At 39.2% G+C, this 23,429-nt stretch overlaps 1 protein-coding gene across 8 annotated transcripts in view; it reads left to right on the top strand.

Annotated features, from left to right (window-relative positions):
- nckap5l (NCK-associated protein 5-like) overlaps nucleotides 1-23,429 on the top strand; it is a 643,060-nt gene that overhangs the window by 516,032 nt on the left and 103,599 nt on the right. For all 8 annotated transcript variants that reach the window (XM_087989196.1, XM_043694058.2, XM_043694062.2 and 5 more), the window contains one exon: nucleotides 15,937-16,041. In XM_087989196.1, coding sequence (XP_087845322.1) covers nucleotides 15,937-16,041 — 105 coding nt within the window. The remainder of the gene's footprint in view (nucleotides 1-15,936; nucleotides 16,042-23,429) is intronic.

Here is a 23,429-nt window from a genome sequence, read left to right as displayed (position 1 = left end):
ATTAGGGAATGTGGCGAGAAACAGTCTTCTCAGTTATAAATTAGATTGAAGGATTATGAAGTTAACAGCACAAGGATTGATGAGGAAGAGTAGAGTGGATGAGTTGACAACATAGTAGAAATAAAGAAAAGTGAAGAAAATGTGATTGGAATGAAACTGATATATGAGAGTAAAATTATTTTCATAAAATATCCAATACCAATTAACACATTTTTTAAAAAAATGAGATTCTGTACTTGAGTTGCATATCTTCAGTGCTTGAGAGATTATTTGGCAGTAATTAACACTTATCACATAATTAGAATGGGAGATATACTTGAAATGATGATTTAACATTGTGGTGAGCTGAGACCATACTTAGTACTCGAATACTGTAGGCTCATGCCGGTCATTATGTTTCAATCATATGGCAATCAACAAGAAGTTGCCTCTGTGAAACTAACAGTGGAGTGGCCATCCTGGGCAGCAGACTTTGTCAATCATACCTGTCCTTTTGCTTGAAAATGCTATGATTCTTGCAGAGGATTTTGAGTGCCATTGACCTCAATTGTTTTGAAAAAAAAATTAAATACTTAAAAGCAATGATGATTGTGAGTGTTGTATAAGGGTCTGAAAGAGTCCAAAAAGATTCATACTACTAATGAATGACATAAACCTGACTGACCATTAGAATCCCGACAGTGTGGGAACAGGCCCTTCAGCCCAACAAGTCCACACCACCCCTCCCAAGAGTGTCCCATCCAGACCCATTACCCGACATTTCCCCTGACTAATGCACCTAACCTACACTTTCCTGAACATTATGGGCAATTTAGCTTGGCTAATTCACCTAACCTGCACATCTTTGGACCATTGGAAGAAAACAGAACACCCAAAGGAAACCCAGACAGACACATGGAGAATGTGCAGACTCCACACAGTCACCCGAGGCTGGAATCAAACCCGGGTCCCTGGCACTGTGAGGCAGCAGTGCTAGCCACTGATCCACCAGGCCGCCATGATATGGACTTGGAGGCAGAACAACTTAGGATCTTGATGGAGTAAGATCGAAGACTGAGCGCCTCATTATAGTCTCTGTAACAATATTTGTTATATCACTGTAACCTGTAACTAATTCTAACCAAACAAAACAATTTCCTGTTCAATAGAAGAGCCTCTCTCAGTTAGATCAGTTGAATGGATCAGTTGGAGCAACAGATAGAAGCAATGAGGAATTTACACAACCAAGGGGATGTGATGGATGGCAGTTATAGAACATAGAAAAGTACAGCATAGAACAGGCCCTTTGGCCCATGATGTTGTGCCCGGATTTAATCCTAATGTAAAATATAGTAACTTAACCTATGCACCCCTCAATTCAGTGCTATCCATGTGCATGTCCAGCAGTCGCTTAAGTGTCGCCAATGACTCTGCTTCCACCACCACAGCTGGCAACGCATTCCATGCATTCACAACTCTCTGCGTAAAGAACCTACCTCTGACATTTCCTTTATACCTTTCTCATAATATCTTCAAACTATGACTTCTCGTACCAGTCAATCCTGTCCTGGGGAAAAGTCTCTGGCTATTGACTCCATCTATTCTTCTCATAATTTTATACACTTCGATCAGGTCTCCTCTCTTCCTCCTTCTCTCCAGAGAGAAAAGTCCGAGCTTAGTCAACCTTCCTTCATAAGACAAGCCCTCCAGTCCAGGCAGAATCCTAGTAAACCTTCTTTGCACCCTCTCCAAAGTCTCCGTATCTTTCCTATAGTAGGGCAACCAGAACTGTACACAATATTCCAAGTGTGGTCTCACCAGGGACTTGTAGAGCTGCAGCAAAACCTCGTGGCTCTTAAACTCGATCCCCCTGTTAATGAAAGCCAAAACACCATATGCTTTCTTAACAGCCCTATCCACTTGGGTGGCAACTTTGAGGGACCTCTGTACTTGCACCCAGATCCCTCTGTTTCTCCACACTGCCAAGAATCCTGTCTTTAATCCTATGTTCAGAATTCAAGTTTGACCTTCCAAAATGCATCACTTCACATTTATCCAGGTAGAACTCCATGTTCCATTTCTCAGCCCAGCTCTGCATCCAGTCTGTGTCACGCTGCAGCCTGCAATAGCCGTCAATACTATCAACGGCACCTCCAACCTTTGTGTCGTCTGCAAATTTATTAACCCACCCCTCAACCTCTTTATCCAAGTCATTTATAAAACTACAAAGAGCAGAGGCCCAAGAACAGAGCCCTGCAGGAACCCACTCAACATTGTCCTCCAGGCAGAATACTTTCCATCTACAACCACTTTCTGCCTTCTGTTAGCCAACCAATTCTGAATCCAGATAGCCAAATCTCCCTGTATCCCATACTTCCTGACTTTATGAATGAGCCTACCATGGGGAACCGTATCACATGCTTTGCTGAAGTCCATATACACCACATCCACTGCTCGACCGTCGCCATTCTGTCTTGACACTTCCTCGAAGAACTCAATAAGATTTGTGAGGCATGACCTGCCCCTCACAAAGCCATGCTGACTGCCTTTAATCACACTATGCTTTGCCAAATAGTCATAATTCCTATCTCTCAGAATCCTTTCCAGACGTAAGACTGACTGGTCTGTAATTGCCAGGGATTTCCCTATTACCTTTCTTGAAAAGAGGAACAACATTTGCCTCCTTCCAATCCCTCGGTATGATTCCTGTGGAGAGTGAGGAGGCAAATATCCTCGCCAGCGGCTTAGCAACCTCATTTCTCGCTTCCCGGAGCAGCCTGGGATAAATCTGGTAATAGGAAGGGAGAAAAGTGGCAGATACAGTCACAAAGATGAGTTAACTCTGGGAAAGGTAAGAGAGGTAGGCAGTTAGTGCAGAAATTTTCTGTGGCTGTCCCCATTTCAAACAAGTATGCTGTTTTGGTAAATGTACGGGGTTATGCATTCTCAGGGGAACTTAGCATGAACAGCCAAGTTTCTGGTATTGAGACTGACTCCAATGTAATGTTGGGTTCCAAGAGATCAATTGTGTTCGGGGACTCTCTGAGGCACAGCCAGACGTTTACTGGCCAGCAAAAAGGGGATATGAGATAGCTTTGGCAAATAGGGTTAAGGAGAATCCAAAGGACTTTTACAAATATATTAAGGACAAAAGGGTGACTAGAGAGAGAATAGGGCTCCTCAATGATCAGCAAGGCAGCCTTTGTGTGAAGCCACAGGAGATCGGGGAGATACTAAATGAGTACTTTGCAGCAGTGTTTACTGTGGAGAAGAACATGAAAGATATAGAATGTAGGGAAATAGATGGTGACATCTTGAAAAAATGTTCGTATTACAGAGGAGGAAGTGCTGGATGTCTTGAAATGCATAAAAGTGGATAAATTGCGAGGACCTGATCAGGTGTACTCCAGAACTCTTGTGGGAAGCTAGAGAAGTGATTGCTAGGCCTCTTGCTGAGATATTTGTATCATCAATAGTTACAGGTGAGGTACCGAAAGACTGGAGGTTGGCTAACATGGTGCCACTGTTTAAGAAAGGTGGTAAGAACAAGCCAGGGAGCTATAGACTAGTGCCTGATGTCAGTGGTGGGCAGGTTGTTGGAGGGAATCCTGAGGGACAGGATGTACAGAGGAGCCTCGATTATCCAAACAAGATGGGTAGGCACTATTTTGTTTGGATAATTGATTATTTGGTTAATCGATACAATGCCTCTCCTCTGGGGCTCAACGTTTTCTGTTAAGTCTGCTCCCTGTTCAGGAGATTGCAACACACTGGCTCCCATCAGTCCAGACAGTTCTCTTCAGCATTTCAGTGAGCTGAGATTGCTTTTAATCATTGTAAACAAAAGACGTGATCAGGGTTGAAACACCTCTTTGATGTAATGTTTCTGTCGGGACCTTGAGATCCCCTACGGATATTCCGATATTCGGATAATTGATGTTCGGATAATCGAGGTTCCTCTGTACATGTATTTGGAAAACCAAGGACTGTTTAGGAATAGTTAACATGATTTTGTGCGTGCGAAATCATGTCTCATGAACTTGATTGAGTTTTTTGAAGAAGTAACAAAGAGGATTGATAAGGGCAGAGCGGTAGACATGATTTATATGGACTTCAGTAAGGCTTTTGACAAGGCTCTCCATAGGAGACTGGTTAGCAAGGTTAGATCTCATAGAATACAGGGAGATCTAGTCATTTGGATATAGAACTGGCTCAAAGTTGAAGACGGGATGGTGGTGGAGGGTTGCTTTTCAGACTGGAGGCGTATGACCAGTGGAGTGCCACAAGGATCAGTGCTGTTTCCAGTACTGTTCATCATTTATATAAATGATTTGCATGTGAGCATACGAGGCATAGTTAGTAAGTTTGCAGATGACACCAAAATTGGAGGTGCAATGGACAGTGAAGAAAATTACCTCAGATTACAATGGAATCTTGATCAGATGGGCTAATGGGCTGAGGAGTAGCAGATGGACTTTAATTTAGATAAATGCAAGGCGCTGCATTTTGTAAAAGCAAATCTTCGCAGGGCTTGTCCACTTAATGGTAAGATCCTGGGGAGCGTTGCTGACCAATGAAATCTTGAAGTGCAGGTTCATAGCTCCTTGAAAGTAGAGTCGCAGGCACATAGGATAGTGAAGAAGGCATTTGGTTTGGTATGCTTCCTTTATTGGTCAGAGCATTGAGTCTAGGAGATGGGAGATCATATTGTGGCTCTACAGGACATTGGTTAGGCCACTGTTGGAATATTGTGTGCAATTCTTGTCTCCTCCCTATTGGAAAGATGTTGTGAAACTTGAAAGGGTTCAGAAAAGATTTACAAGGATGTTGCAAGGGTTGGAGAATTGAAGCTACAAGAGAGAGAAGCTGAACAGGGTGGGGCTGTTTTCCCTTGAGGGGTGACCTTATAGAGGTTCATAAAATTATGAAGGTCATGGATAGAATAAATAGACAAAGTGTTTTCCCTGGGGTGGGAGAGTCCAGAACTAGAGGGCATAGGTTTAGGGTGAGAGGGGAAAGATATAAAAAAGATCTAAAGGGCAACCTTTTCACACAAAGGGTGGTATGTGTATGGAACGAGTTGCCAGAGGAAGTGGTGTTGGCTAGTGCAATTGCAACATTTAAAAGGTATCTGGATTGGTATTTGAATAGAAAGGGTTTGGAGAGAAATGGGTTGGGTGGTGGCAAGTGGGACTAGATTAGGTTGAGGTGTCTGGTCAGCATGGACGAGTTGGACAGAAGGGTCTGTTTCCGTGCTGCACATCTCTATGAGCATTAGTGTTATTTTTCTCTAAGACACTTGCCCAAATACATCCTGTACATCTCTCTCTCTCTCTCTTTCTCTCTCTCTCTCTCTCTCTCTCCACCCCCCACCCCACATAGTAAGTGCAGGACATGTTTTAGCTATACATGCAACATCGTGAGTGGCAGTGTGGATTTCATTTCGTTGTTTCATAATTGTCTATCCAACTTGGATAGAGACACAAAAGCACTGCAGATGCTGGAATCCAAAGTAGACAGGCAAGAGGCTGGTAGAATACAGCAAATCAGGCAACATCTGGAGGTGGAGAAGTCGATGTTTCGGGTGTAACCATTTTTAAGGACCCCCTCATACAACCTACTTGCAGTGGTTTGAAACGTTTTGAGCAAATTCAGGCTCAGCACAAATTTGCATGCTGTTTACAGACAGTCAGCAGCAAGGAAGAGCTGAACATTTAAGAACTGTGTAAAAAATACATTCGATTCAAGACCATAAGATGTAGGAGCAGAAATAGGCCATTCAGCCCATTAAGTTCTGCTGTGCCACTCAATAAGATCCTGCTGATCTGAATCCTTAACTCCACTTTCCTGACTTTTCCCTCTAATGCTTAATTTCTTTACTGATTTAAAAATCTGTCTTGAATATTCTTAAGAAGCCAGCCTCAGCAGCTCTCTGTGGTGTAAAAAAAAAAGCCACAGATTCACTGCCCTCTGAGAGAAGAAATTCCTCAGTCTTGTATGTATGACTCTTTATTCTGAGATTCTGCCGTCTGCTTCTACCTAGAGTCTCCCTAAAGAGAAAACAACCTTTCCTCATCTACCCTGGCAAATCTCTCATAATCTTGTAATTTCAATAAGATTGCTTCTCATTTTTCAAAATCCAAATGAGTACAGGCCCCACCTACTGAACCTCTTCTCAGTGGACAGTCCCTCCATACCAGGTATTAGCCTAGTGAACTTTCTCTCAACTCCTTCCAGTTCCAATATATCTTTCTTTAAATAGGGGCCCAAAACTCTTCATAGCTCTGATCCAACTAGTGTTTCATATAGTTGTAGCAAAACATGCCTGCTTTTATACTCCATTCCGTATGAAATAAAGACCCACATTCCACTTGACTACTCCATTAACCACTGAATTTGGATGCTTCTTATTTTTTACGTGGTTAATGGTTGAGGACTCCCAAAGGCCCTTTCTGTCACCTCCTGCAGTCTTTCTCTACTTAAATAATACTCAGCCCCTGTCAAAGTGCATAACTTGTCATTTTCACACATTGAATTTCATCTGCCAAGCTTTTTTCCCATTCCATTAACTTGCCCAGTACCTCTACAATCTCCTGTGTAGCCCTCAACATATGCTTCCCCATCAATTTTTGTTGGCCGTAGTACATTCACTTTTCTCATCCAAGCATTGATCCTGATGGCATTCCATCAGAGGGTCCAGGAGTATTAGGCAGCTGTACATCTCTATGACTCTGAGTAAAGATAAAATCCCTAGTGGGCAAGGAAAATTTTGAAAAGAGCTATGTTACAGGTTGGGGAGTGAAATGTAAAGAAAGTATTTAAAGCTCACATCAACCATAGTGAGGGGTCATGTAAGGCACTATATAGTAAATAAAATCAAGGCTCACAATTGTTAGTTTAACTGAGGTCACAGACCCAGGGATGTAGTAAAGTCAGAATTGAAGCATTGAAGGGTCAGATAATAAATCTCAATAGCCATTGTCCCATGGAAGAAGGACATTGAGTCTTGATTAAGGCTACAGAAAAAGTTAGTGTTCCTTCATTAAACCACTTTAAAGCAGGAAGTATTTATTTAAAACACAGGGAGCAAAGATCATCCTGAAAAACACCACGAAAGAACCAGGAATTGTCATTAGAGCCAAAGAAGTCAGGGATTTATTCAGAACAGAACAGTTAAAGAAGCGAGAATCAACACTTGAAGCTGCATATGTTGGATGTTACTTATTGAGTTAAAAATCACACAATACCAAGCTATGGTCCAATAGGTTTAATTGGAAGCTCTAGCTTTCGGAGTGGCGTTCCTTCATCAGGTGGTTTCACAACCACCTGATGAAGGAGCAATGCTCCGAAAGCTCGTGCTTCCAACTAAACCTGTTGGACTATAACCTGGTGTTGTGTGATTTTTAACTTTGTACACCCCAGTCCAACGCCAGTATCTCCAAGTCATTTATTGAAGCTATAAGCAGTTAAATTCATGCAGTAAAACCACTAAAGAAACAGGAATCATTCTATGAAGCTGGGGAAAATGCAGGTATCATTCATTTTAGTCACTAAAAGTGGCAGTTCTGCATTCAAGCCATGAACAATGGGAATCCTCCATTTTCACTGTAAAAAGGCAAGAATTCTGCATTTGGCTGCAAAATGCAAGGAAACATTACAGTACAAAAGCACAGAATGGCAGCATTGTGACTACTGCAAAATATCATTATAACAAAAGAAAACATTTAACCACATGGAGATCTGTCATCAGAAATAACAATGCCAGGAAGAATTAATTTCAGAGGTGGGCAAATAGAATGCAAATGTGGAGCAAACACTTATTAAGATTGAGAATACCTTCCCAGTTAGATACTAGATCACAAACAAGTACTACATGGGTATGGCTGATGATGATGTAGCTTAACGAAGGAGAAAAGCAACAGATACTCTCAAAGAGCTGCTGATAGCCTTTGACAATTACTTCAACCTCAACTAATAAATTTCATGAAACAGCAAGACTTAATGGAAGAGGGCAGTATCCAGGCATCTATAGATCATTTCATTAATGATTTCCACATATTAGTGGAAAATGTGACTATGGTGATTTAAAGTCGGAATTCACAAGAGGCAGAATGTTATCAGAATTATTGAGTCTTTGTCAGGTTGATTATAGTCAAAGGAAGATATGACTCTAGAGAAAGCCAGTCAGATGGAAGTGAAGCAGCATTACTGAAGTAAGACAGATCAATCCTAATAGAAGATGATCAGCTGCATAGGCAAGGAAAATCCATTCAGTTCTTGAGGCAAAAACTACAAAAGTCACATATGACACAGTACAGCGATTAGTACAGGCACTGGCACTATCAGTCCTGTCAGGCATGGTGGAGCAAAAAAATCCTTAAAGGCAGAGCCAGTGTCCAGTTATTAAAAGTGAATACTTTATCAGTCACACAGTAGCCTAAAGTAGGACATTATTTCAGAAAAGCAAGAAATCAAAGAGCTACCCACACAGAGGTTAATAAGAGAGAAACTTATCCATTAGAATTAAAATCTCAAGTATACAGCTGCAAATTGCAGATCTTATATTTTGACAAGGTGGTAGTGATATCAATGGTCATTTCAGAAATTTCAAGTTAGATACTAGGGCAAGTATCACTATATTATAGATAGTGATCCATGGTTAATTGTTGCAATGTTTCAAGCAATACTCAGGTTTAAGGATCCAAAAAGAGGAAGGCATTATTCTGCCATATTCATGTGGAGATACAGTCCAAGAGAGACAGTTCAATGAACAAAGGTTTCTTTATATTTTTATACATTTTGCACTACATTTGTCACCTAACCATGAGTGATGCAAGACGATTACAATTATCAGTGTTGAATTAGAAGGCTGGACAAGCCTCCAGTTATGATAAAGGCTTTACATTGTCAGACGAATCATATTGCTACTGCACCTGTGTCCAGTGACCATGACCCAGCAATTATCTCTCTAATGTCAACCATTTTCTCTACTTGTGCATACATTATCGTGGTTATTTCACTTGATTTATTTAAAAGTTTCATGTCTCCTCTGTTTGAGTAGTTCTGAATGAAGCTTGAAATTCATTGTTTTAACCCTGAAAGCCACGCCAAGTTTACCCTCCCCACTCCATGCACCTTTCAGCTTGCTAGATACCTCTGTACACTGTTACATATCTGTTTGTCTAACTAATTTCTGTATCTATTGAACACCCACAATTCTACACTTCTGGCGCATGGTCATTCCCAAGGAAGCTGCTACCAATTGGATTGTCCCTCCTTGCTCCCAGATTCCAGTCGTCAGTCATTAGATTAGATTTGAGATTTCCAATAAGCCTGTACAGCAATATCACCAACCTGCGCAGAAACTGAGGGTTACCTTCCTGCAAACTGTTGAGCATTGGTTTGCCAACACTCATCAGTGTCTACATCAAATATGATTAGTGATTCCAACCTGAATTACCAGCTGTACCACCATCAATACATGGGACACAATTCTAGTCCAGTAATGAGCAACTGTCCTGTTACTCCTGTTTGAAACTATCTGTCACCACTTGGATTGTCCAGTTTGCTGTTTACATCCTCTTCCAGTTGACTTGTCTGATACTGCTTCATTTCTATGCAGGTCTCTCTCCTCATCTTCTGGAGATGCTCTGTCTGCTGGGAGATTCTCTTCCCATGGGGAAGCAAGTCATCCATTAGATTATCAGTTATGTTAACCTGCTCCCTGCAGGGAGGCTGGTTGTTATTTATCTCCAAATGTCCAATTATCATTGTGGCTTGAGTGTGAAAACAGGAGTTTGAGTTACTCACTGGGCAGTGGAGATGACTACTGCTACTGACGCTTAAGAGTGCTCACATAGTATTTCACTTCTTCACTGCCTTAGTTTGTTTTGGGTACCAGAAATTTCAAGGCACAGTTTAGAGTGTTATTAAAACCATATATGCCTCTCATTCCTAGTGATACTGGTAGTGAACAGCTTGTGCCCTCACCCTATTTGAATTTGACTTCTAAATAGTATTGCATAAAGGTTTGCTATAGCTACCAGCTCAAATTCATTCATAAATACTGACTGGCAGTACACAATTATGTTGGTAATTCAACATTTAAAAAAAGAGATTTCAATTGAATTGGTCACTTTGGCACATTTCAGCTATGTGGTTATCCTATGTGATCACTTAGGGGAGCTCAGCAGCTTCCCTCATTCCAGCCGCAAGCACTGAATAGATGAGTTGAAATGTGAGTCTGCAATCAGCACACATTGGTTGGAATATTTGACAACAAATTAATTAAATAGTACTTAATTGGACTCAACTAGCTGCATACATCTACAGTTGGGAATTAAGTTTGGTTTACAGTGGATGATGCTGATGCTATATTATGCATGACAGCTTTAAGTCCAACAGAAACCTTCATAGCTATACTTTGTACCTTAATCCCTGCTGTTTCCCATTCCCAACTACCTGAAGCTACTCATGGGCATACCCAGTTAGTTAACACAAGTGCCATTGCTTGAGTTCTTATAGGACAGGACTGGTCAACCAGCTCGATGTCTTCTGCAGCTGTAGTTGCCAAGAATCAGTGTTGTGTCATGACTGACTGGGGAAGTGTGCTAGTAATAATTCCCCACTATTTCTGGAGTTATCACATTGTGAAAAAAATAGTTTAAAAGTTCCCAGTTTACTTGACTGACAAACCAAGTTTGGTAGAAAACATTCACCTGGTTTCTGTACTTAACAAGAAAACAGCTATTTATTGCAAATTATTTTTCTTATCTGATAACTGCAAATAAGAACAAGCTGAAAACTTATAATTATCAACAAAATCCTTATATATACAAAAGGTCACACCGAGACATGACAAGACACAAATATAAAATTCACTGAAGCACGCAATTCTGGTACTGGTCTGGATTATGGACAACAATGCAATGTTTTTCCTCTGTTCCTTTTGGTTCATATTGACTCTTGGATGAGAACATGAAAGTGTGGACACGCCAATTCTGAGTGTTTACCCTTTCAGCATCTTTGGTTTTGCCAGTTTCCCTTTCAGGAATCTACAAAGAGAGTAGAGTAGCCAGCTTCCCTGGATTTTCTTGCACTTTTCCACTTGAAAATGAGGTAGAGAAAGAAATTGAGAGAGATATGTAGGTGCTTTCTTTTTTCACAAGCTAGATGTTTCTTCAAACACAAAAACTGCAACGACTCACCCAGGAATCATTCAAGAAGTTTTTCGAATGTTGAGCAGTCCTGAACACACAGACACAACTGGCACAGGATGGAAAACTAGTCCAAGATCTGTCAGTGGACAAAACTGTTAGGAACACTTTCCCATGAAGCCAAGATGTCTAACATCCACTCCCTGTCCCCTACTACCTCCCACCCCTGTGCTTGAACAAGCCACCATTATAGATAGAACTCAAGATGAGTTTTGGTATCTCATTTTTGAAATTGCAGCATCTTCTTATCACAGTCCCCGGTTTAAACCACTATCTTTTGCCATTTTGAAGAAATAATGAAAAATAAAAGTTGTCTTTACAACTGTGATTTCCATGCACCTGTAAAAGATGACAATAGCAGACCCTCTATCGGAGAAAGTGAGGACTGCAGATGCTAGAGATCAGAGTCAAGAGTGTGGTGCTGGAAAAAGCACAGCAGGTCAGGCAGCATCCAAGGAGCAGGAGAATCGGGATTTCAGACATAAGCCCTTCATCAGGAATAACAAACCCTCTGCTTGTTTTCATCAATTGATCCTTATTATTCTTTGCATTACCATAGATTTGTGCCCTTTGTTTCCACCAGCCTTTACTTTCCAGGGTTTCAGTGTTGAGCTGTTCATCTTAAAGGTTTTTAAGAACCTCATTATATGAATGTAAACAAAACAAGTCTCCAGAGACCCCTCACCGCTCTCTGAACAAATCTACAGTGAAACTATAAAAGTGCTTTCTTAACATTTGAAAATCAAAATCAAGTAGTACGTTGCTCCTGCGCTTCAGAACCCAGGCTCTCAAACAATGTTATTTTATGGACTAATATACCATTAACCTAGAATGAGTTGCTAACAAGCCATAAACTACTTCCTCTATCACAGTTGACCAAAAAGGCCTGTAGATCCAGTCATAAGAAAATGCTGGAAACAAACCTACCACATGGTGAGGTTCAAACTCTTGTTTATCTGCATATGCAACAGTGAGAGGGGAAATGCCTCGCTCTCAGTTGCTGTATTTTTAGATAAACATGTTCTGTAATTATTGAATGGACCCATGCATTCTTTTACTGCTGAAATAGCTTTGAGTCACCAACATGCAAACATTAGGTACACCTTGGCTGTGGCTACTAAGAGCACTGGGAGGTGACAGTATAAAGAAGGGGTTAAGGATTGATATGTATGGAATTATTGTGATGATAGCTGGCATAGAAATAGCAAACAGTAGCAGACAGAAAAAGAGGCATCTGTCCGAATATTTATTTGTTCAATTCGAATCAACCTAGGCCTATTGACCTTGGGTCTTGGAGTGAGACACAAACCAGTAAATTTGCTATTATATATATGCAGACACATTTGGAATTTTCATTATGTTGGCATCTCCCAGGTAATGAAACATTTTATTGATTTTCTTTTTAGTTTAAAGGATTCAATGAGCTGCTGTGAATACAGTTGAAATTCTTTATCACAGATCTTTAGGAGGGCAAGTCTAGTAATAGCAGTGGAACACTTAGTGGCAGTAGTCAGTGATTGAACTGTAGGTGTGAATTGGTTTTCAAACTTCAAACTCATTCCAGGAATATGTGGAGAAAATGTAATTTTGACGGAATCTCTTAACGCTCAAAAAGTCACTGCCAAAAGAAGCCTCTGAAAAAACAAAATAAAAAACTCTAAATCCTTGAAAGTTGATGGTTTGAGGGAGAGTTTTGTGTAAATATATTGATCCTTTGAGAATCCTGACACCTAAAGATACAGCACACTGAGAGTTCAGTTGTTAGAGCTTAGGCTTAAAATTGTGATTAATGGTTAGGTTTAATGTTCAATTTTTATTTTTGTCTTGGTATCTCGATAATTATTTTCTCAATCAATTACTTATTCACTTCATTCATGCATTGCAGGTGTGTGATTAATATGAACTGGGGGAAAATAATTTTAAAATGTTAACTGAAAAAATGCTTGCTGTATGTTGGATGATCATACTTTGACTGCATCAATTTTCAAAATATCCTGATTCTAGCATAGTTTTTAAATGAAATAATTTCAAGATGCAACTCGCCCAAGGTATAGTGCAGTATCTCTCAATGCTTCACAGCAAAGCAAGATGTAGTCAAATGAAAATTGCTATGTTCATCATAAGCTTTGCCTGAAAACGTTGCTGAATATATTGGAAAAATCACTTTTGCTATTTCAATGATTCAATATTTCTGAGCCCCACACTTTAGAAACTTTGAAGACACTGAAAATAATACAGAAGAGATTTATAAGCATGGTTTCAAGGATAAGAAACTGTAAAGCTAAGAAGAGAGACTGGACATGTTGAAACTGTTTACCTTGGAGAGGAAAGGCTAAAAGGAAATGTAATTGGAGTTTTCAAAATCAGGATGGGTCGAGATAAAGTAGATAATGAGAAATTGTTCCCAGTCTTGAAAGGATTGAGTACATGGGGGGCACAGATTTAAGGTAATTTGCAGAAGATACATATGGTACAAAGAAAATGTTCCCACCCAACATGTAGTTAGAGCCTGGAATGCATTACCTGGTGGAAATCAATTCAGTTGAGTCATTCAGGAGATTATTAGATAATTATTTGTACAGCAACACCATGCAGGGTTCTGGGGAAAAGGCAGGAGAAAGACACTAAATCATAACATTCATTTGGAGAACCAGTGCAGAACACAATGGGCAAAATGGCCTCCCCCTGCACCAAATACGTTTCTGATTCTGTGATTGTTGGACAGCAGTTGATAAACTGCAGCGATTTTTTAAAGCAAATATCTTTGGTAAAAATAATGCTGTTCATGCAAAATTTCAAACCAACTAATTACAGTTTGCTGTCATATGCAGCAAAGCTAGTAATAAAACCCATAAAACCTGTTCAAGCATGTAGCTGTGCTGCAGTAATTCAATGTTTGTTCAGTACTGCAATATCAATATTTAGAAAAACCTTGCCTTTACTATAGCTAAAGTAACAAATATGTGGAAAAATACAGGCAGAAAACATTAGTAATTAGTACACAGATTACTAGTAGTAAATTAGCATTGGTTTACCAGCCCCTTGAGTGCTGTTGAACTGAGGAATTGAGTATATAATCAAATAACATGCAAATATTAATGCCCCAGATTCTGAGTCTCCAGATCCCAAGTGCAATTATTTTCTATTCATTTTAATTATCTTTAACGGATGACATTAATGACTTTGAGTTAGAACTCTTTAGAAGGAAACGCTATGAAGGAAGGTGATGTTCAAATTTGCCTGTGGGTCTGAAAATAACATTTATATATTGGTTCCTAAATTTAGTACTGTCAAGATTTTTCTGTATCATGTGAGTGGTGATCACATTAGTCACTCAAAATACTTTCATCGTTATTATTCATTTAATGTGTGTAAAATTTAAGTATTGTTTAAATTTGTATAGTGTAACTGAAAGCAAATTGGAAATTAACATTATATTGTATGAATGAAAAGGCTAGATTTATATTCCAGTCATTTATTTATTTCATCCCCATTTAGCAAAATTTTTCAAGCTATTAAACAATGTGAAAATGAAATATATAATAATTACAAGAATGTAGTCAAAAAGTGTTTAGGCAAAATTAGTCCTTTACACTTCACACATTGCACACTTACTCTTCTGTAATGATTTTTCCATAATAAACTAATGATAAGTCAGTCCTCTTTCTTCAACAATATTTTCCTTAAATAGTAATAATTTGATATGCATGATTTTAAAATATAATTTATAATTAATTTACTAATGTCTGGAAAAATATGTCTGTTGGAACTGTTGGAATATTGCGTGCAATTCTGGTCTCTGTCCTATTGGAAAGATGTTGTGAAACTTGAAAGATTTACAAGGATGTTGCCAGGTTTGGAGGATTTGAGCTATATGGAGAGGTTGAATCGGCTAGGGCTGCTTTCCCTGGAGCATCGGAGGCCGAGGGGTGACTTTATAGAGGCTTATAAAATCATGAGGGGCATGGATAGGAATAATAAACAAAGTATTTTCTCTGGGGTGGGGGAGTCCAGAAGAAGAGGGCATAGGTTTAGGGTGAGAAGGGAAAGATAATAAAAGAGACCGAAGGGGCAACTTTTTCACTCAGAAGGTGGTATGTGTATGGAATGAGCTGCCAGAGGAAATGCTGGAGGCTGGTACAATTGCAACATTTGAAAGGCATCTGGATGGGTATATGAATAGGAAGGGTTTGGAGGGATATGAGCCAGGTGCTGGCAGGTGGGACTAGACTGGGTTTGGATATCTGGTCGGCATGGACAATTTGGACCGAAGGGTCTATTTCCATGCTGTACATCTCTATGACTCTATGTCACAGTGACTTTACCAGTAATATTTGCCACTTGACCTTTGCTGTTTGAAACTCTATTTGAACTTTTTCACTTGTATAAATAGAAAGATGCATATAATGGCTGTAATAGGTTAGCAAACAATTTTGTTCAATAAACTGAACAAACAAAGAAATTTGGGCTTATCATCAAGCTTGCTGCCAACTTGCTAAAGTCAGGCAATAAAGCTAATTTAAAAAATACAAAGATTTTCTGACAAAATAGTACATATAATGAGAATTGATTCATCCCAAACCTTATTAATATTGTAATCATTTTTGATTTATCCAAGCAACTACCGTTTTATCATATGAACCACTGCAGTTATTCATTTGGAAGAAGAGTCAATTGGGAGTAATCCTAACATTTCTGTTTTTCGTTTTTGTCATCAACTGCTGTGTAAATTATTTTACAGAAACTTCACTCACGGATTGTAGATCTTTCATCTGGAGACCTCTTCTCTAATGCAGAGCGGAACAGAAGTCCTATCCAGTCAAGAATTACAGAGACTCAAATTCATGTAAGTTCTTTTCTTTCTTAGATTCTTTTGCATCCTGTGAAACAACCATCCTATTTTTGTGTCAAAGCTCTCTGTAGATGAAAAATAATGTTCATCCTTAAAAACATTATCAGAAGAGTATATTAAAAGGCACTCTCATTGTTCCACTCTAAAAATGTTTTCTGAAATTCAATATCATCTCCCCAATGTGTGTCACATTGTACAAAAAGGAATAAATCTCAGGTCATTTCCCTGAGACACTTTTTTCTAGTATTGATTACATCTCAGTCTCTCTGAGAAACGGGATGGAGCATTTTATTAAAGTCCATGTACCACATTACTCATCCTATATTTATAATATATTATGTATGAACTTTTAAAAATTCATGTGCTCTGCCTTTTCAGCAAAGGTTTGCAGACATGAAGAAACTTGTCAGTGAAGACTACGGTTTATACATCTCGTATACATCTATGTGTTGAGACATAAAGTAAATACAAACAAAGCCAATTTGCTAAATATCCTGTGAGAAGTTTTAGTTTATCAGCAGCAAAGTTAAATGCAGCATTTCTATTCATGAAGCTTGTAAGATTTTATAATGTTAGAATAATGATTCACTCTATTTAAAATCTACTGAAAGCGACAGACTAAATGTAATAGTTATGTTTTAAAATGTAAATAAAGGTAGTTAAGCTGACTATATCTTGGTAACAATAGAAGAACCATTATACTTTGTATTCTTGGAATTTCTGACCTTTCAAGCCTCATAAGTAATAACAGATTGCAGGACACAGGACCAAACAAAGCAGACCAGTCAACTATTTCAGAAATATTATGTTTTCATATCTTGTTTTATTGATCATTATCCATGAAATTATGTTGGTATAATTGAGAAGCCAAAAGCAATAGTTTACATTTTATTCCCACATGTATTTTATTGACTAAAGCCATTTTTATGTTGCATAATTTCTGCATTTGATAGAAGGAAGGAGGAAATAAACAAATCACATTTTTTTTCTTTGTAGTTGAGTTGTACTGAAATCTCACCAGCTGTAAGGTGATTGCTATCCCATTACTGACGGAAAATACAAAGTGTCAATGTGTATGATAACCAAGAAGGTGTAATTGTCTACAAGTGGCATGAAAATGAATGACACTATGCTGCATAACTTAGTTTAGGCAAAAGATTGACTAGATAGTAAACCTAATTTGCTTCTGTGATTTCTGTAGAAACATCAAACTGATTTGAGCTTTTTGCATTTTATGGTAAATCAATTGCTTCCATGATAAGCTGCAACCTGACAGTCATTTATGGTCAATATAATATACTTTTGAGAGCCACTAGAAAAAATTGTCACTTATGATTAAAGATTTTGACACAACTAGTAAATAATGCACTTTGTTATTCAAAATAGTGCACAGGGATTATCTACTAGCAATATTTGCACTTCTTTTGTGATTTAATTCTATTTCTGCATAATGAATGAATTATTTTCAGATATTTATTTAAAGTAAGAGTGCAAATTACATTGAGCAGCTTCTTAGTTATACTGTGGGTTGCTCTATTTACATGCTTGACAGGAGAGGGCTTGCTGTTTGCATCCTCATTTTTCATAATACTAAATGAGTGAGAATGAAGAGCAATAAATAAAAATTCAACACTAAATTCAAAATACCTAGATGATCCAATTGACTGAGTAATTTTTAAATCTCGTTTCACGCTTGACTGCATTTGTAGTCTACTGATATGAACCTCACATAGTGTGAAATAGTCTGATGGAGTGCATCTTCTGATGTATTAAGATTCAAAATGATTCCTCACCTATTTGTCAGAATTTCTCTTGAGTTCAGGTCTGAAATTTAGAACTATGTCGGAAATAGTGAATTATGTTAATAGTTTGATCTAGATTGCTCTAAACTGAAGCCTGAAATCCAAGTTTCCTTTTTCATTCTGTCTTAAATTACTAAACAATCTATATCAAGTTCAGATAAGAAAATTATGGATATTAAGGATTGTCAGTTGCTTTATAATCCCATTGAAAATCTTCCAAGTTATTCTGCCACCTGTTTGTGCACATCTCAAACTGAAAAGTAGTTTTACAGAATGAGTGCCAACATAAGTTGAGTATAATGATCTAGATTTTGCCGTAATAATAACAGAGGCTACGTTATTTTAGGAATAAATTGAAAAATAACATCTGCCAATCACTCATGCACAGTAAAAGTGGAAACCAAAGTTTTGTTGTCCAACTTGATCTGCCAATCCACTAGCATCAATAGACTGGTACTTCAGTGACATGCTCAACATTTATCTCTGTGAAACTGCCACTAAAATCACCCGTAAAAATTTAGGATTGTCGATTGACATGTAAGTGAATTTTTAAAGCCAGGTAAGTCTTGATATATAATTCTTAAAAATAAAACAGAGGAAAATAATTAACTTGAATAAATTTAAACATTCATCTGTGAGAACACAATTATTTCTACAAGCTGGAATAATTAAAAGTGCCACAATCTGAGGAGACTGAATCCCCTGCTGAAATTTTTGTTTGAAATGGATGAATGGCACTGAAAATCTCTGGATTCTTTTTTTTGCCCTTGTCTGCTTCCTGTCAAACATGCTTGACAAAATTTCGCATAACAACCACCTCTACAACTTGTTTTCACAACAGAATTCAGAAAGTAGATTTCTCTCATCAAGCAACATATCAAATTAAGGTTGCATTTGCACTGCAAGTTTGAAACTGGACTTTGCACTTTGGGTAGAAACATAGAGACTAGGAGCAGAACTAGGGTATTCAACCTTCAAGTCTGCTTTGCTAATCAATATCAATATGGCTAATCCTCAAACTCAAGGCTTTATCTCTCTCTCTCTTGATGCATTTAACATTTTTTAAAAAATGATCACTCTTTTTCTTGAATGCATTCATAGCCTTCACAACCTTCTGTAGGAGTGAATTCTGCTGGATGGCCACCTTCTGCGTGAAGCAATGTTTCCCCATCTCAGTCCAAAATGGTCACCCCCGATCCTGAACATGTGACTGTGGCCATGATTATCCTTGCCTGGCTCCTTTCGACCAAGTTTGTAACATTCTTAAACATTAGAATAAGGTCTGGGTCAGAGGTTTCACCAAACAGAAAAAGCATGTACGTCTTTAGATTGTGAAAAAAGAAAACTTAAATGAGACGTAGATGAACATACCAAATGCCTATGGCACTAGCGCTTCATGAATGAGCAGTAGATTTATACTGTACATGATGTGACACACTGTCTTCCCAGGAATCTCACTCTGCTTCCCTCAGGTCAGCAAATGCTCTGATTTTAGATTTATATGATGGGTTTAGCATCATTGGGAAGTGATTTCAGTTTTAAACTGCTGTTAAAATGGCAGTATAAATGCAGCTAAAACTGAAAGGATAAACAATTTATTGAAAAAAAAATTTGATTTTTCCACATTGACTGAACTTTCTTATTCTTTTGCCATCATGCTCATTTTGATAGGTTTTGAGGGACTTGAGAATGTACATGCAAATATTATAGTGCAGCAAATAGTTTGTGGCCTGTACATGAATACTAATTTCAAGGTAGCTAACAGAAATTAGAAATACAGGATTCAAATCTTGCGTGCATGAATCCTGACGGATCTAATTTTCTGTATCACAATTTAGGGAGAATTTAATCTGCACTACAAAGAGGTGCAGCCTGCATTTAAAGAGAATCATCAGTACAGTCAGAGATTAGATTCCAGATTGCATGCAATGACATGACAACTTGGAAGAATCTGTGAGCATGAAAACCTCATAGTGTGTTGAGGTTCTACCTACAGTAAGCACTTATTCATAAAAGATGGGTTGATCTGAATTTCTGAGGCTTGAGTAGGATTCATCTTAGAAAATCATAGGCTGATATAACACAGAAGCAGACCTTTTGGTCCAATTCATCCATGTCAACCAAGTTTCACAAACTAAGCTAATCCCACTTGCTGGCATTTGGCTCATATCCCTCTAAATCTTTCCTATCCATGTACCTGTCTAAATGTCTTGTAAATGTTGTAAATGTACCTGCATCTACCACTTCCTCTGGCAGATCATTCCATATGGGCACCACCTCCACGTGAAAAGGTTGCCCCTCAAGTCCCTTTTAATTCTTTCTCCTCTCACCTTTAAAAATATGCCTCCTAGTTTTGAATTCTGCCATCCTAGGGAGAAGAGCTTTGCTATTCATCTTATCTGTGTGCCTCATGGTTTTATAAACCTCTATAGGGTCCCTTGTCAACCTCCTATGCTCCAGTGAAAAAAATCCCAGCTTATCCAGCCCCTGCTTATAATACTAACTCTCCGGTCATGGCAACACCCTGGCAAATCCTTTGAGCCTGCTGTATTTTAATAATATCCTTCTAAAGTCCTGTAGTTTCAGTTACTAAATAGAAAATAAAGAATTGCTTATGCTGGAATTCTGAAACAAAACCAGAAATAGCTGGAGAAACATCTGTGGACTTCTGAAGAAGGGTTACTGGACCCAAAGTGTTAACTCTGGTTTCTTTCTGGATGCTGCCACTGCAGGCTGTGCTATAGGCAGTATTTGGAATAAAGTTGACTCTCATGCTAGTAGATCCTTTCAAGTTATCCCAAGGACACCTGTCACGTTACAGTGCTGCAATTCAGATATCAAGTAATTGTCAGATGTTATGTCTGAAAGAACCAACAGTGTGTTCACTTTCATGTTGATCCTGTTCAACATGCAGTTTCACCAAACCGACAAGGTGCGTTCAAGTGAAAAAAACATTCCAGATGACATCCCTGTAAGCATTTATGATTCCTACATCAACCTTCTGGCCTACATGAACAAAAATGCTTTGCACTCACGCATTGTGTATGATATGGTTTAGATGGCAGCTAGTCTCTGAAACATTAATCATGGTTTCGGATATTGCTAAGTAATCTTCCTACTACAATATACTTTCGTGCTACAATATACTTTCAAGCCATCCCAAGGACAGCAGTCATGTTAAACAGCCTGACCATAATGCAGCATATCACTTTTGAGAGAAAAACCATTGGGGTGATGACCAGTAATGGTAATAATAAAGAAATGTTTATATATCCATGGCTGTTGATTCAATTTTTTAAAAACTCTTAATATCAGAGGAGTGCCATGAGATGCAAGCACGACCAACTGTTTACGGGCTTCTCCGTCTTCACCACAACGAGGAGTGTACAGATCATTCTGCTGTAATGCTCCTTTCGTTAATGTGAATTCACTATAACGTGATTGCTGAACTGAAGATACTGTTTCCATAGCACTAACTTTCAAAGCATGTATCGATTCTAGCCTCATTAGTCTAAATGGAGATGCTATTATGTGATTTTCTTATAACACGGGATTGCACGAGAACGGAACTACCGTGTTGTAGCAGAACTGATTGTGTCCAGTTTTATCAAGATGAAAGATTGTTACATCCCATAGCTTTCACTTACTAATGCACTGCACTGAAAGTTCTTCTTATTACCAGCATATTGCTTCAGCCAGAATCTTGGTCAACTGCTTCCCTCCCACTGCTTATTGCACAAGTGATTTGAACAAAAAGAATCATAGAATGTTATAGTACAAAAAGAGGCCATTTGACTAATCATGTCTGTACTGGCTCCCACAAGAGCCACCCAGCTAGTTCTATTCTGTAGCCCTGTAAATGAATCACTTCCCATATATATATGAGCTCTCTTTTGAAACCTCATATAGAATCTGCCTCCACCATTCTCCCAAACGGCACATTTCAAAGCCGAAAGATTCTCTAAGTAAAGAGGTTTCTATTCATCTCACTCTGACCTCCCCTGCTGATGATCTTGAAATTGTGACCCGCCAGTTAATAACATATCAATTACTGGAAACAGAATATCTATCTTTACCCTGTCAAAATTCCAAGGCAAAGGTCCTAACAACATTCCCTGGGGAATACCACTATCAACTCCTCTCCAATCTGAGAAATACCCATCTATACTGACCCATTGTTTCCTGTCTTTTAGTTAATTTCTAATCCGTACTGGCTAGGACCCATCAATCCGAAGCACTTCTAATTTCCCAACCAACCTGCCATGTGGCGCCACATCAGATGCTTTCTGAAAGTCCAAATATGCAACATCCACAACACTCATTGCCTGTGTCACCTCATCAAAAAATTAGATCAAATTTGTCAGAAATGACCTGCCTTTGACCAAGCCATGTTTTCCAAGCATTTATCTATCATATTTCAGATTATGACGTCAGTTTTCACATTATTCTTATCAATGGTCTATGGTTTCCCAGATTATCCTTCGTCCCTTTCTTAAAGTCACATTTGCGAGGGAGATTCAAGATGGCGGTGACCCAGCAAGTCTGAGTCTGTAGTGCTCTGCCTAAGACTTGGGCAAAGTGGCGCACCCGCCTTCACCACACCTTTTAATTAATTTAAAATAGCTTTTTCCGAGCATACTTAGTCATTTTACATCAAACTTGAACAGTTTGGTGTTGTTCTTAAAATGATTAAGGGCAAAAATTCCCGAAGTTCACAACAGGCAGGGACCCCACCCCCTCCAGCAGCAGTAGAGAGGTCCAGGGCTGCCTCAGGGGACTTAACTGTGGAGGCAAGCCTGATCTCCGTGATCAGCAAGCTGCAGGAGAGGATCAATGCCTTCATCAAAGAATCCAGGAGCAGGTGGGAGTCGTTCTCAGTCGTGCTGCAGAAGCACGACCGAGAAATTGAAAAACTCGAACAATGTGTTGGAGGGGCGGAGCAAAAGGCCGCAACCTCGGAAGCTGCTGCCGAGTTGGCCGTGGGCCGGGTCCGGGCTCTCGAGCAGCGAGCCTGGACCTTGAAAGAGCACATTGATGACCTCGATAATCGGGGTCATCGAAAAAATATTCAGTTGCTCGACCTTCCCGAACAGGAAGAGGAAGTCCAGCTTGCAGTTTTTTTTGGAGCAATGGCTCTCTCAAGTATTAAAGTTGGAGTCCGGATCAGGCCAGGTACGGGTGGAGTGGGCCCACCGGGTTCCTGTACGCAGGCCCGGGCCGGCCAGCGCCCCCGCCCGGTTTTGTCCCAGCTCTAATGCTATAAAGAGAAGCAGATGCTCCTGGAAGCCTCCAGAGTCCTGAGGAAGGATCCCCAGGACATGATGCACAAGGGTTCCAGGATTATGTTATTCCAGGATTTTTCTCCAGCCATGGTCCGTAAGAGGAGGGCATTCGATGAGGCGAAGAAGCGCCTAAGAGACCTAAACATCCAACATTCATTGCGCTACCCAGCAACGCTGCGCTTCAGCCACGAAGGATCAGTGTACGACTTTGGATCACTGGAGAAGGCTAAAGAATATCTGGACTCTCTTAAATAGACTGTAAGATTCAAATCATATGGAGAACAATTTTGCTTTGTGA

Source organism: Chiloscyllium plagiosum, unplaced genomic scaffold (genome assembly GCF_037043375.1).
Source record: "Chiloscyllium plagiosum isolate Xiang-an unplaced genomic scaffold, Cpla_swu_hap1 HiC_scaffold_7, whole genome shotgun sequence".
Lineage (NCBI taxonomy): Eukaryota > Metazoa > Chordata > Chondrichthyes > Orectolobiformes > Hemiscylliidae > Chiloscyllium > Chiloscyllium plagiosum.
Note: the sequence above shows the minus strand (reverse complement) of the source record. Positions and strands in the feature narration are given on the sequence as shown.